Source organism: Enoplosus armatus, chromosome 17 (assembly GCF_043641665.1).
Source record: "Enoplosus armatus isolate fEnoArm2 chromosome 17, fEnoArm2.hap1, whole genome shotgun sequence".
NCBI lineage: Eukaryota > Metazoa > Chordata > Actinopteri > Centrarchiformes > Enoplosidae > Enoplosus > Enoplosus armatus.
In genome coordinates this window covers 11,262,670-11,277,201 of record NC_092196.1, presented here as the reverse complement: position 1 = coordinate 11,277,201, position 14,532 = coordinate 11,262,670, and the positions used below count along the sequence as shown (strand labels likewise).

Below are 14,532 nucleotides of genomic sequence, written 5' to 3'. Positions count from 1 at the left end.
TGTAAAGAGCCGTGTATGTTAGCTAAAGAAGACTTTTTAAGTTGTTCGTTGAGTCTGTGAACACTGTGTGGTGTTGAATGGGACCTAAGCGATGTGAAAACCAATATTATTGCTATATATATATATATAGTATATATCAGGTAAGTGTTTCAGCTAGCTAGTTTGACTGGTCAAATGCTTGTTTATGTGTTCAGTGTACACTCAAAGCAGCGTTAGCTAGCTGCATTAGCTTGGCTAACAAGAGAGACAAGCCAAGTGTCGTTCCTAAGTGTGTGTGTGTCATCAAAATGGGTTTCCCAAGTGAATATGACAATCAGAGTTTTTTTTCTCGGAACCTAAACTAGAAAAGGGAAGTTAAGTTTCTGCCGGGGATATAGCTACATTTGACCGCGATACTTAGTGATTAGAAAATACCAGTGTCTCACAAAAGCAGAACTAAGTTAACTGGTATGTATAAGCAACGTTAAATTGACAATTTTAGTTAGCAAAAGTAGGTCATTTATTGTATAACTATTAATCTCATAGCCTAAATAAAAATTGCACATGGGGTCTGTTGATTTTAGTTGTGTCGGCATGAGAAAGGCAGCTGCCAGGATGAACAGGTTCATTTTGCAAGTTATGATGTTTCTACCATTATTTGTCCTCTAGGTATGAACAGGAAACGGGCTCTGGTTTCAGACACTTTCAAGGCGAAGAAAATAAGAAATGGCACAACGAAGTTTGGAGCTGTCAGTAATGGGGATGGTAGGCGTGACTGCTAAACAGCCAAGTACAGTTCTGAAATCTCATTAAAGGATGTAAAATTCACTTTCATTATATTTCTGCACCTAAAAGGACCGACTGACATCAAATCCACCCTTGAGTACCTCATGACGCTGTTCCCCAGGAAGCTCTTCAACGACACCCTACCTCAAATTGTTCTTAAGCACCAACTCTACAGCATACACGATGACAAGACTTTGGTGGACAGGGAGCTGGTAAGTTGGCTGTTAAGTGTCAGAAAGGTCACGTTTATTTATCTAAATGTGAAAATACAACCCACCGCCACCCTTTTGGTCCACAGAATAAACTGCGGGAACAAGGAGAACTACTGATGTTCCAGCTCGGTTTTGATGCAGACACTTTCGGGCTGATTTTTGCTTCAGATTACAAGGCCAAAGTGCTGGCAGGAGAGGAGGGCAGAGAGACACAAGCGACAGTGGAGAAGTTCTTGGAGAGAGTGCCGTCTTCTTGCACAGATCTGAGCTTCAGCAAAGACAAGATGCTCAGGGAGTTCCTCTTCACAGACTCGGAGATAACGTATGAAAGACTACAATATATGTCATGTTTTTTACTAGCTCTTGCTTTTTGCAATGCTGTAGCAAAAATGAATCATTGTTTGAAAACTTCAAACGATTCATTTTTTATGTATATGTATGTTTTATATGTATGTATGAATGTATACAATTTTGAACTTGCGTAACTTGATTTTTAAAATGGCTTTAGTAAGTACGCTTGTTTTTTTTTACAGTGTGTGAAAGTAGTGACATTGGAGACCTCAGACTTTTCAGAGATCCACACATATGTTTTCTCACCATGTAGGCAGCTGGTTAAGTCCGGGGTCCTGACTGTGAGAGACGCAGGCAGCTGGTGGCTTTCCATTCCTAACTCTGGCAAATTCACCAAGTACTTTATACAAGGTGGGTGTTAAGAAAAACAGACAGCTGGACAGTCTCAACTTTGCTTTAATTATGTCACTTGTAAATGTCTCCTTTTTTTTTTACAAGATTTTTTGACAGTGCCTTGCTAATTGGAAGGATTGTTTGTTTGTTTCTAACCAACTTACCGCTTTTCCTGTTAGGTCGTAAAGCAGTGCTTGGTATGGTGAAGAAATCCAAATATAGTGAAGTCTTAAAGGCAGAGCTAGAGGAGCGGCGAACCACCGCACATGTGAAATTCCACATGAAGTACCACATACATGACATTGTTGGTGCAGAGCTGGTTGAGAGGTACTATTTGGTTGAACACAGGTTGCACGCTGTTGATTCTGAGAAGATTTTTAATTTGAGGTTTTGCAGTAGGTCAGAGTTAACTCATGTTACATCTTAAGTCTTTGTTTTCTTCCCAGCATACCAACAACTTCAGGGACATTGTTGCGATTTGTTGATTCCTGAACCACAGCAACAAGACTGACATCGGTGCTTGGTTTGAAGCCAGTGAGCGACTGAACATGAGAAATGCTCAAGATGGTTAAAGATTGTGAAAAGTGTTTGTATGAGGACTGCTAGTAAATTAATTTCAGATTTAGGTTCTGTGCCAAATGTATTATAAAACCTTGTGGGTTTATGAATAGTCAATTATGTTGACATGACCTTGTTTATCTTGTAATAAACATGATTTGAAATGTGAAAGATTTGACTTGTGTGCACACCATGAAAGCACTTTGATGCAGCTGTTTGGACTCAATAACCTTTTCTATCTGAAACCAGTGTTTCCAGAATTGACTGACAATGGGTAGCCTCGAATGTGCCCAACTGCCAGCTTTTTATTTCAGATGAAAATATTACATATACATTGCTTGGCCACTTTATTAGGTACATCTATACAATTTAATGCAATCCAATCCAAATCTGTCTCCAATTATACATTTAGGATGATTATTATAAGTTGTTGGCACTGTCAGCTGTTCATTCCATATGAGGCAATCCAGTTCAACACCATTTCAAACTACAACCTCAATACCTGCCTAATCCGCCAGGGTTCTGTAATCAAATTTTATTTAATTGTAATTGAGTACAAAGAGTATGAGCTGATGCCTTCAGGCAGACGATACAGGTTCCCAACTCAGTTGAACAGGCTTAAATTTTCCTTGGCCTCTCGAATGCCTAAGACACATTTCTCCTAAGGGAGACAATAAATCTAATTTAATCTGAAGCCTCCCAAATTTGCCCTTTGCATCTACATTTTCCCGTACAGTCTTAACTATTTCACGCTCCAACAAAACAGATGTCAGTCATGGTACTTTCTCATTTTAGTGTTAAAAGCATCAAGGAAAAATGGAGGCTGCATTATCCAACAAAGAAGCAGGATGGTCTGTTTTACTTGAATTTATTGGCTTTTTCAAAAAGTGACAATAGCTTTTATCCATAAAACTAAAGAGTCATGACATTGGCTTGAATTAAAGCACAGCTTGATGTCTGAATACAATACAGATGAGCAACATGTACTTAACCCCTGATCTAGTAGTTCAAATACATTTTGTAAATAGGCAAAAAATATAACTGTAGCAATTCTAATCTTAGTTTTCAGTATATGTTGCACATACATGCTATCAGCATTAATTACAAAAAGCTAGGCTTGTAGGGAGATTAAGGTAGCGTTAACTGTAGAGGTAATAAACAAAGGATATTCATAGTGTTAGTTTAACAATACAGTGAGTGAAGTGTAACTTCTGTGAAGAAAGATACAAAATAGTCAAATCACATGATTATAACAAAAAGATGAGTACGCTGTATACTACACCATAACCGACAGTAGCTTTGTTACTGTTATTAGCAGGCATTAATGCTCTTCTTAGTGACATTGCTTAGCCAGTAGTGATGCTATTAGAATCAAAATGTGCTGCACAAAAAGGTTTCTGATAAATGCCCATAGAGCATTAAAGGTGCTCTTGTTCCCCACCACCAAAACACCTAAACAGTTCTAATCCAATATCTAATAAAGTTTTCAGCGTTGCACTCCTGGGCAGCTACACAGTCGAGACACTTCTAGGGGAAATATTGCAGAGAGGAAAAAAAATACCATAAACTTGACAGGTCCAATTGGAGGCAAACACAAAAAATACTGGATCATTTAGATTTTTTTTGAGGGATTAATAGCACTGTTGGTGTCAGGCGGTCTGTTCCCTGTCTGAATTTTCAGTATGTCTCAGGCGTCATTCAATCCACGAGGATGAATCGTGTGCTAGGACTGAAAACTAACTGACTGAAAATGACTAACTAATTTGAGGCAGAAAGAACTTCACAGGTGGTTACTTTGAGTTCCTTGTTGACAGCGCGTTGACCGCCATCGCAAAGTGAAACTGAAAAATGAATAAAATGCCACTGGTCATGGAGCTGAACAAACAGCAGCACACAACAGCAAATTGTCAGCTGTCTTTTGAAGGTTTAAAGGTTTGAGACAATAGAACGAAGGTTTTCTTTTCGGCTAAAATACAGCACGTCTGCAGGATGTATTTGGCAATATTTCTTCCACTCAAAACAAACAAACAAGACTGTAAACAAAAAAAAAAACTAACAAAAAAAGTGGACAACCAGTGGAAGAACAAATTGAAAACATTCCACGGTCCATTTTTACAAAACATCCAATCCATTTTAGAAGGCCTCAAGAATTTCATTTCACTTGTCTATACAGTATACGTTGTTGGGAAAGAACTAGGGTCTATAATCTTCCAACCCCTACTCCTACATCTGACCCTGTGTCAAATTGTTCATGGAAACGGTTGGTATAACTGCTGTAGCTACACTTATGGAAGGAAAGAATCTGAAGTACATTGTTTGTGTGTGTATACTGGTGTGTGTCTTTAGCCACCCTCACCACTAGCGGTCATGTTCCCCTGTAACCGTTGCCCAGTGGAGGAAGTCTTAGAGGAGAGTGCACTTCTTCCCCTTCTTCTTGACAGGTGGAGGGCAGAGGACGGCCCGGATGGCCTCGTCAAACACAGTTTTAAGGCCACGCTGAGTCAGGGCTGAGCACTCCAGGTACTTGACGGAAGCTGAGGGACCCATACAGATGAAAACACTGTTTAGTTTTTTATATGTTTGTTTTCCTTAAATATTTCAGCAGAAAAAAAACATCAGAGAAAACTCTGTAAAGTTGACAAGTGGTGTTACCAATCTCTTTGGCCATCGCCAGTCCTTGGGGATATGTGATTGGAGAGAGTTTCTTCTCCTTCAGCTTCTCCATGGTGTCCTTGTCATCTCTCAGATCCAGCTTGGTACCCACCAGGATGATGGGAGTGTTGGGACAATGGTGTCTCACCTCAGGGTACCACTGCACAGAGGCCACAACATTGAGAAGTTAGGGGTACAACTTTCCAAACCTGTCTATGTTATCTTGAACATGCAATTTCTACAATGACTGACGAGTAGATAGATAAAAATAAAGTGTGTACATTATTATATATGCTTTGTTGAACGTGGTCAACGTTTACGCGTTCTAGTCCAGGGTGAGTATGGGAAATAAACAGATTTCTGCCCTTTGTACCCCTTTGTCTCCTAATGAACAAACTATTATCAAAACAGGTAAGGTAAGTGCTGCTCTTTCTGCTGCTAGAAACAATAAATTATGAAACTGGTAAACTCAATCTGACCGCAATGTTGTTATTTATAATTGATTGGGAGCTCATGGGCAGTATGCAGATATCGTTCAGCTGGCATACTCTTCATTTACAGTCATCATCTCATCGAGTCTGTGAAGATTTCATATTCACAAAGTCTTCTCACGTAATTCTGAGCAGCAGTGATGGATAAGCAGAGATTCAGACCGAAAACAGCACTGCGTTGAAACAGTGTAGGAGTCTGCATTGGTGGGGACGTTTTGTTTAAGGCACCAGTGAGTAAGTCCAGTTGGAGTAATTATCAGATGCTAAAACACTGCACAGCGGTGTGTAATGCTCACAGACGGGATTTTACAACTCTGGAAAGTTATCACAGTGGCAACTACTTTATCTTTCATTGCAACGAACACAAAGTGAACAGTAGAAATAGTCCACGTTACAAAGTAATCCACTGGGCATGTGCACTTGCATGTATTTGATTGGCCAACATAACCACATAACACGACCTGTGCCCAAAGATGGCTGGTTAACCCACTACGCTCACTTCTAGTACAATCTCCAAGAATAGTGGCCGTAAATATACGTTTTAACAGTAATTATTTTGTTAGATGGCACTGACGTCATCAGCCAGACCGGTGTTTCCCACAAAATCTGATCAATATGTCTCCAAACACAGTACATGTGTCATTTTTGGTGTTTCACCACACACCACCAGACAGATAAATGCAATAAAAATATACAAATTTATCAAAATTACTGACTTCTGCGTTGTGACAAAAACATGGTTCAATTTTAAAGAGGCCGAAGAAAAGAATAAGACAAATATTACTGCATTTGGATTTTCAACCAGTAATTAATTATATGGGTGAGTCATCCTTTGAGAAAAAGTACAGACTAATCAAAATCTCCCCTGATGTCTCTCAACATGCCATAAACGTCACATGGTACCATGTCATAAAATGGATCCATGCAGACGCCTTTACAGCCTCCACTCTTTAACACACAGGCACTGCGTCAACTCACCTTGGCACGGACGTTTTCAAATGAGGCAGGACTCACAAGCGAAAAGCAGATGAGAAACACATCCTGGTAAGAAAAAGAAAACAATGCAATCAGAGCCCATAACTATCACTTCCTGTCGAGAACAGTAGGAAAGAGAGACCCCTGTGTTCATGTCGCACAAAAGGTGTGGTGTTTTTCTTTACCTCAAACTTCCTTATTCATTCAAGGTACCCAAACTAACCAAATGGGTTATATAAGGGCAACGACCAACATCAAAAGGGATCACAATAGGTGAAATATAACACAGCATTGTCTGGTTTTTTTTTATTGTACCGTCTGTGGGTAGGAAAGTGGGCGGAGTCTGTCGTAGTCTTCTTGTCCTGCTGTATCCCAAAGGCCCAGGTTCACCGGCTTCCCATCCACCATAACATTGGCGGAGTAGTTGTCGAACCTGACAGAAGCGATGATGTGAGAGTAAACTCATCAGGGTTAATATCAACTGATAGATTATTGATATTGTACTAATTTACAAAATGTAACAGGAAATAAACACAACACAAAAAGTCTTAAAGTGGAAAATGAGCTCTTAGTTGATCTGTTGGGGCATTTTGCCTCTTCAGCTCTCTCTTGAAAATGACTCATCGCTTATTAAATCTGGCTCTGTTGAACCAAAATCTTGTTTATCAACTGCCTGCTGAGCCAGTCCATGCCACACTGACGGTCATACAGATCAAAACAGTTTACATAACTGTTCTAGAATCAGATTTGGTAACTTCCTGCAACATAATTTCTCTGAAAAACATTTTTTATAGTCCACAGCAGTGATTGTAAACAACTGATTTTTCATCCAAAAAGCAACTGATGTGTAAGATGCCACCTTAATTATGCAGTGACTGTATAGGAAACAAGGGTGGAGACAAAAGATGGGCTGCTAGTCTTGCATAAATAACTACATTAGTCACACTGAGCTGCAGTTTCAGATACTCACACTGTGGGGATGTACTCTCCAGGAAAGGCATTGGTGGTGTAGCTGATGAGCAGGCAGGTCTTACCCACAGCTCTGGAAAAATGAAAAGGAAGGAAAGGTGTTCATGATTTAACCCCCAGGCATGCTAAAGGCCATTCTGGGTATGAAGTGATATGGTTTCCTCTTGTGTACGACTGGGCTTGTGTCTTATGAAGTACTTTATCAGCAGGTCAACGGCCATTTTCATTATCAATTAATCTGTCAATTATTTTCTCAATTAAGCATTTGGTCAACAAAATGTCAGATAATAGTGAAAAATGCCCATCATAAGTTTCACAAGTGGACATATTCAGATTCCTTGTTTTCAAAGAAACCAGCAAATATTCACATGAATTATGGACATTTTTGCTTGTAAAATGACTTTATTAATGCCATTAATAAATTCACAAAATGTGATCTGCCAATCGTTTCAGCTCTACTCAAGCCTTCAAGTCAAAACCATATACTGTTAAATGTGGTTTACTTCGGGTGACCAGACGTATGCATACAGCACCACTAGAGGAAGTGTATTTGCCAAATAGAAAACCTTAGTGTTCTTCCTTTAGTATTAACGCTATCTGCTGCTAGGTTTCCCTTAATGAAAATCGTAAATAATAAATCAAACACAGTCATAGGCCCATCAATGACTCTACTGCTGCGGTATCCACCACACCCTGAACAAGAGCTTATGAGTGTATTTTCCTCCCACATATTGTTACACATCTGAAAGTCAGTTTTAGCTGAGCAATCTGTAACGTTAGCTGTTGCAGATAAAGCCTTTTAACTTTTAAGAAGCTAAAAAACACGCCGCATATGTAAGTTAGCATAACAGTGCGTTACACAGCAACTAACACCAAATGAAATCACGGACACAAACAAGGAGATTAACGTTCAAATTTCTCAATTGATAAATAACTGTTGCCAAACTCATATTCAAACTCTGGTTAGGGGGGATAGGTGAGCTGCCAAGTGATGTCGGACTCACCCAGGAAGGAGGAAAACAATGCAACAAGGATAATTTAAGTCAAAGATTAGCCAACCACTTGCATACTAGCTATTTAGTAATGCAGTATTTGGCCATATCAATAACAATCCATATAAGTAACGGCGAATGAATTAGGAAAATATAAAAGTTCACTAAATAATACCTATGTAACATAACCAGGTAGTGAAAGTAAAAAAGCTTGCTAGCTAACTTTACCCGTTATGAAAAATCTGAAGCAAATGGCTTTAACGTTAGCTAGTCTGCTGACAGCGCTTTCAGCTAACCTTACACTTCGCCATTTAAGTTAAATGCTATGTGGGAGGCACAAACTAGTAGTTAGCTTGCTCAAGTTAACTTACCCGTCTCCGACAACGACACACTTTATGGCCTGCATTGCGCCGCTAGAGGAATGCTAAGTTAGCCCGGGAGCCAGCTAACGTTAGCTCACAAGTCTCTTTTCCTTTGTCCGGAATTGCTCGCTGGTGAAATGTCCCAACAGCGTTTGGCTAACGGCCTTTGGTGGTACAGTGGAGCTCCTGGGATGTGGAACGGCTTGTGGAAAACTTACAGTAACTTATCTAGCACTTTAACACAAGTTTACTCAGAGATTCCCTCGCAACATTCCCATGCTTTCGTGGGCTGCTCAGGAAAGCTGTGAAGCAAAACAGCGGCCACCACCCCTGAGGGAAAAAAAAATGATGTTAGCCACCGCCTCCACCAGATGGTGCATCCGGTGCACCGAGCTGATACGCCCACAGAAACTTTGACGAGCTGAAGCGTCCTCGAAACAAGCAGATGGCAATCCACTGTTTTTTTCTCAATACAGAGAATGTAAGCAGACAAAATGTGCCGGGAGTGTGTAGTGTTTTGAAAAGAAAAATTAAACTTGGCCACTTAAAGGAGGAATAACAAGAAAGTCGGACTATTTAGAGTGTGACACAGGTTGAGGAACTGGAATAGATATTTTGAGATTGTTCCCTGAACAATGCCTTCCAGGCCGCGCACTGTGCCTGTCTCCAACAATCAGGTACATTAGGGTGAAACAGTCTGAGATACATGTCTATGCCATAAAGAAAGCCTGCCGGGCAGCACCTATGTATATGTAGTATAAGAGTCTCTTCCTCCTTCACCATGTGGGCCTCCCCCTGGGCATAGGAGAAAATAACATACTCTACATGCAACTGACTGAAATTACTATTTTCCAAAAATGAATGTTCAAATTGCCAAGTTGTCAACAAGTGGTACTAAAAAAATGTGTGTTTTTTTAAAATTAGAATTACAAAATGGCTGTAAACATACAAAAACAGATGTAGAACTTTAGGATCATAGTTGGTTCTGCCAGCTAGAGGTTCAGCTGTAGATACATTTGGAAGAGAAATTAACATTAATAAGGAAAAATGCTTAAATAAGTAGATCAGAAACCTCATACGAGATGTAACTCTTGCCTCAGGGAGAGTTGTGTTAGTAATACAGTAGGTAGTAGTTCTGTTTTGCACTATATCCTGTAAAACTTGTTGGAGAGGTTAAGACTGGATATTTAATATTCTTTGCCATTTGATTTTTTATTGTATATACACAAAAATATTCTGGTTGGATTGTTGAGCATTTTATAACGAAGAAGCTCTAAAACATGTTTTAATTGGTTTGTCTTGAATAAAAGTATATTTCTCCATGTATTAATTGCTCCATAATATATAAGTTTAGATTATGATTTAGCTACTTATTTTTGTATCTATCTATAAAAAAAATCTAATACTTTCTAGTATGATCAGTTTTGTTTATATATACTGTTGTCATAATGGAAACTAAAATCTGCCTGAGAGTCTAAAGTCAGGGCAAAAGTACATGGATTTACAACTTCCGTGTGTGTGTTACACCGTAATGAGTCCTCCCGCTGACCATAACAGGAATCCGTTGAGAAGCTGTTGGGGTGGAGCAGCTCTGCCAACACAACCAGCCGATGTAAAAATGGAGCTCGGTGTCAGTCAGCGATAGAAACATGAACTGTCACATATCGGCCACCTCTTTACTCGTTTGTTCGCCTCACTAGCTGGCACAGTAACCTTAGAAACCGCCGGGGCAGACTTCGCCTGTATGGCGGGTCTCTCCTATTTAGTGCTCCGATTTTCGGGCTCCGCTGGTCGGACTTACGGAGTATTCTCCAAAGGCTTGACGAGGACTTTGTTGATATTTTTTGATCTCGCATGGCGACTGCGAATCAGATTCCCCTACATCTACCTTGTCGCTTCGATGATGTTTAATGTCAGACTACAGGTAATTATTCTAATACTCATCCCTCCTTAAGTAAAGCGAGGTAGCTACCAGTTAAGTTGCCAGTTTGGCAGTTTTGCTAATGTCAATAAGCCATAAGCCTTTTATGTTGAGTTACTTATAAACATAATGCTATCTGAAGTCATGGCAATAAGTATTTGCTGTCTGGTCGTTGAATGAGATGTTTTATTTAAATATTTAGATAGATAGTATATGGATTTTAACTCCATTTAAAAGCAGTTGCCGGGTTATTAGGTACACCTAGCTAAAACTAATGCAGTCTAATACAACAGTGCTGCAATAAATAACCTTCATGAAGCTTGTCGTGTTCAGTTTTTGTTGAATCTCTTTTAGAGAGGCGGTGATTCAACTGTATGATCATTTTGGTGGCTGCAGTTTGTGCTGCTGTTGCGTTATACTGACAGGCGTTTCTTATATTTTGTCCACCTCATTAACATCAATGACGGTAAACTAAATATTAGATTCTCTATATAACGCAATTAGGGCTGCAACTATCTTATTTTTATGGATTAATCTGCTGAATACTTTGTCGATTAGTGGTCTATGAAATATTATAAAATGGTAAAACACTTTCATTGTTGCCCCATTTTTAAGGCCAATATATTTTTATGATTTAAAAAAAAAATCAGGTAACGATATATCGGCTGAAAGTACTTAAACTTGTTTTTTAAAATTGTAATCAAGATACATACTGAGTGGGATATTTTACAGTTGAAAAATCAATGTAATGGTGACAGTTTCTAAATGACCTTAAACCTAATTTGGCATTTCTCTCCTGCAATTTCCTGTTTCTTATCCGCTGACATATACAGTGATAGTGATATATCCGCAACAAGCTAATATCCACAACTCAGCCTGGCTGATTGATCTGGCTAGCTCTAATTTCCATCACAAGTCTCAATTTATTATCATATAAAACAAACTGAAGTAGACAATCTTTACATCTGAGAGGCTGGAACCAGCAGTTTCTTTTCCTTTTTCACATTTCACTAATAATTTAAATTGATTATCAGCTATTCAACTGACACTTGAATTGATTTTTCTGACTAAATGACATTTAAACAATTAAAGACAATTAAATTACGGTTAAGGGACTTTCAGATCTAACACTTCAACTGACATTTCAACTGCTTTTGACCTCTACACATCAACTGACACCACTGTTCATGCTGACATTCCAGCTGACACTTCAACTATCTCCAGTCCTTCAACTTTTATGTGCTTATATTGTTTACAATTTAACTGACAGTTCAACTGCTTTCAGTGCTTACTCTTCAGCTGTTAGTTCAGCTACTGTCAGTGTGTAAATCCAGTCAAAAACAACAGATTATCAAAACAGTAGCCAATTAATTTTCTGTTGATCAACTAATACAGTAATTGACTAATCGTTTCAATGCATTTACTGTTCAACAATAGACTGAACTAAAACCGTCCAATATCTAATAAACTGGCAGCTGAGCATATGCTGCTGTTTTCCTTTTGGATTTGCCAAGATAGATATCTGTCTCCTCCGTTAATTTCGTACGTAGCGTGTTGCCTGACAGCCTCCTCGTCTGTTCACAGGTCCACATCGAAATCCACTGAATCCTCCGTGCCTGTATTTGGACAATAAACTGTGAGCACTGCCATGTTTCAGCCCTCTTAAAAAACACTGCACAGCGATGTGGAGGAAGAGGACACTTTATTCTGCAAACCGGTGTGACAATGCAACAAAGTGACACGGCTGGTCGTTGCGGTCAGCCTTCGTCACACGAGCCCAGTGCCTTTTGCAGGGAGGAGGGGAAGGACGGCAGTGATGTCTGCAGAAATGAGCCGGGGGTGAGCAGCGATGTGTGAGGGTGGAGGTGGGGTGGGGTGGGGGGGGGGGTTATGCCTCACACTCACCCTTTTACCGTGCCACCTGAGATTCAGTCCGAGAAGATTGTGTCGGATGAAAGGTGGATTTCAATGCTGCCTTTTCTCTCTGGATATTGAGGACGTCGGCGTGGATTTGAACATGAAAACAGATGATTGTCACTGTGGAGCTTTGTAGCTACTCTTTATTGTCTGACACGTATGTTTATTAGCTGCTCAGTGTAAACATCTCACTTTGATTTGAAAAGTAAATATCTGCACCGCATGACACAAACAAGCATGTTTTTTTTGTCCTCTGTGGCTTGGACACTTTATTTGAGGTTTGGGTAGCTGTATAAAGCGGTACATGTCCCTCAACAGAGGTTTTGTTGTAGGATAACAGTGCAGCTGCCACAACTGTTCAACTGGAAACTCACAGTCTGTCATTAAGTGCAGTCTCAAAGGGAATCACTGCATGTCTTCATTGTGTTGGTACACGCAGGTCGTCACACTCATTGTTGTGTTTCTGCATATCTGTGGCACTTGGAAAGGCGTCGTTTGGTGAAAAATGTCACCTGCATTCGTCTCAAGTTTTTATTCCTGTGAAGAAATGTGTGTGCAGGGATTTGAAGTCACAGAATTGGAGGTAACGATGATTGAATTTAGGAAGTAATAAATGAATGAAAACACCATTCTGGGTCTTTTCTGTCGTTCATTTTCCAGGTTTGCTAAACTGCCTTTAAAAAGACGAGTTCATCCCTTTAGTTTCACATACAGTTTGGCTCGTTTTAAAGGGTTGTTTTGAGGTACTTCAGGAAGAAGACTGGTACGATGCATTAAATGTTTTAAAGAATCTTTTATTAGCATTTCTTTAATTAAAAATTTATATGTACAGGCACTCTGCCATTACTCGTCTTTGAGCAACACCAAAATGTGGCAAAGCCCCTTCCACTTCCTCCATTTCCTCCTTTACTTTTATCTCCTGTTACATATACAACATAGAATTAAAATTTAAACAGAAATGTAATACATTTCTACACTGAACACCCGAGAAACAAATATATAAAAATATATAGTATAATAATAGAAAAGCTTAACTTTCACTTCTTGTAGGGCATATCATTACATTTCATGTATGAGAAGATTCCCAACATCACCGAATCTTAAAGAGCCAAATGGTTCCCTGATTTTTGTTTCCATTTGCTTATGTTATTTTTTTCTAATCCCATACATGTCTCAATAACTTTAACCCCGACAACAAGGTTTATCTGTTTTTCTCCAGTTCAAGGCACATTCATTTACTTTGCTGGTAATATACACATATCAATAAGGTCAAGATTCAGAGCGTTGAACTGGAAGAAAAACACTCTGCTCTGAGGGAATATTTATAAACAATACATAAATATCATAATATTGTTTACAAAACACACCCCACATATAATGAATGAGAGTTCCTTGAGACTAATTACATATAGAACAAATATCAGAAATGCTGTCATTATATATTTAGGATTACATAAATTGTCCGGCAGTCATAATAACACAAACTCTCCTCCAATCTTCAGTGGAAATCTCTCGACAACAAAAGATAAGACAATATGTGCACATATGAAATATTAAATATGGTGCAAATATTAAAGGGATGCTAGGGAAGAGTGGAGGTAGCTACTCTTTAGACTCTCCGTTCTGGCCTAGTTCTTTCTGGTTTGACTGCGGCAGCGCCTCCCTGACCACAGCAGTTCCAAGAGGCCATTGTTGGGATTGCTCGAGTCCTTTATGATGCTACCAGCCTCGGTTCTGTACCACCTGGTGTAAATGTCTTGTAGTCCAACTTCCAACCTTCGATTAAAGGGCCTCAGGTTGCAGGTTGCGACCAGATGTAAGAAGAAATGTCTCTTTAAGGTGTGTGACTGACTTTATTGACTTAACCGACCTTTTGGGATTCTTGTCGCCTCCCTTATACAGACTACATGGGACAAAACCACTGTGACATTTCTTTTAAAATATATTCTACTATGGCATGAACTCACCACAATAAAAGTGTATTTCACAGCTGCAACTGGACATGTCTGACTACATTTTAGATCAATCAACTCA

At 39.3% G+C, this 14,532-nt stretch overlaps 3 protein-coding genes across 3 annotated transcripts; 2 read left to right on the top strand and 1 right to left on the bottom strand.

Annotated features, from left to right (window-relative positions):
* The first annotated feature begins 53 nt into the window (after positions 1-53).
* Positions 54-2,341, top strand: stk19 (serine/threonine kinase 19). The gene is made up of 7 exons (XM_070923770.1): positions 54-140; positions 649-744; positions 835-977; positions 1,064-1,299; positions 1,582-1,679; positions 1,841-1,988; positions 2,108-2,341. The coding sequence occupies exons 2-7, from the start codon at positions 651-653 to the stop codon at positions 2,151-2,153; spliced, it is 765 nt and encodes a 254-aa protein (XP_070779871.1). The 5' UTR covers positions 54-140; positions 649-650; the 3' UTR covers positions 2,154-2,341.
* A 730-nt stretch (positions 2,342-3,071) lies between these two features.
* On the bottom strand, positions 3,072-8,959 carry rac1b (Rac family small GTPase 1b). Its single transcript, XM_070923256.1, has 6 exons — positions 8,670-8,959; positions 7,308-7,379; positions 6,653-6,770; positions 6,341-6,403; positions 4,872-5,031; positions 3,072-4,753 (listed from the first exon to the last, which is right to left on the bottom strand). The coding sequence occupies exons 1-6, from the start codon at positions 8,702-8,704 to the stop codon at positions 4,623-4,625; spliced, it is 579 nt and encodes a 192-aa protein (XP_070779357.1). The 5' UTR covers positions 8,705-8,959; the 3' UTR covers positions 3,072-4,622.
* A 1,358-nt stretch (positions 8,960-10,317) lies between these two features.
* Positions 10,318-12,412, top strand: LOC139300760 (salivary gland specific protein SAGSIN1). The gene is made up of 2 exons (XM_070923940.1): positions 10,318-10,584; positions 12,166-12,412. Exons 1-2 carry the CDS (start codon positions 10,405-10,407, stop codon positions 12,184-12,186), a joined length of 201 nt encoding a protein of 66 aa, XP_070780041.1. The 5' UTR covers positions 10,318-10,404; the 3' UTR covers positions 12,187-12,412.
* Positions 12,413-14,532: the final 2,120 nt, after the last annotated feature.

Bases quoted from the DNA above. Each gene is read 5' to 3' on its own strand.
- LOC139300760 (XM_070923940.1), top strand. From the start codon at position 10,405: ATGGCGGGTCTCTCCTATTTAGTGCTCCGATTTTCGGGCTCCGCTGGT. The intron at 10,585-12,165 runs GTAATTATTCTA...GTCTGTTCACAG, and splicing joins TGTTTAATGTCAGACTACAG to GTCCACATCGAAATCCACTG.
- stk19 (XM_070923770.1), top strand. From the start codon at position 651: ATGAACAGGAAACGGGCTCTGGTTTCAGACACTTTCAAGGCGAAGAAA. The intron at 978-1,063 runs GTAAGTTGGCTG...TTTGGTCCACAG, and splicing joins CTTTGGTGGACAGGGAGCTG to AATAAACTGCGGGAACAAGG. The intron at 1,989-2,107 runs GTACTATTTGGT...TTTTCTTCCCAG, and splicing joins GGTGCAGAGCTGGTTGAGAG to CATACCAACAACTTCAGGGA.
- rac1b (XM_070923256.1), bottom strand. From the start codon at position 8,704: ATGCAGGCCATAAAGTGTGTCGTTGTCGGAGACGG. The intron at 6,771-7,307 runs GTGAGTATCTGA...CGCTTCTGTCAG, and splicing joins GGAGAGTACATCCCCACAGT to GTTCGACAACTACTCCGCCA. The intron at 4,754-4,871 runs GTAACACCACTT...TGGGTCCCTCAG, and splicing joins GGCGATGGCCAAAGAGATTG to CTTCCGTCAAGTACCTGGAG.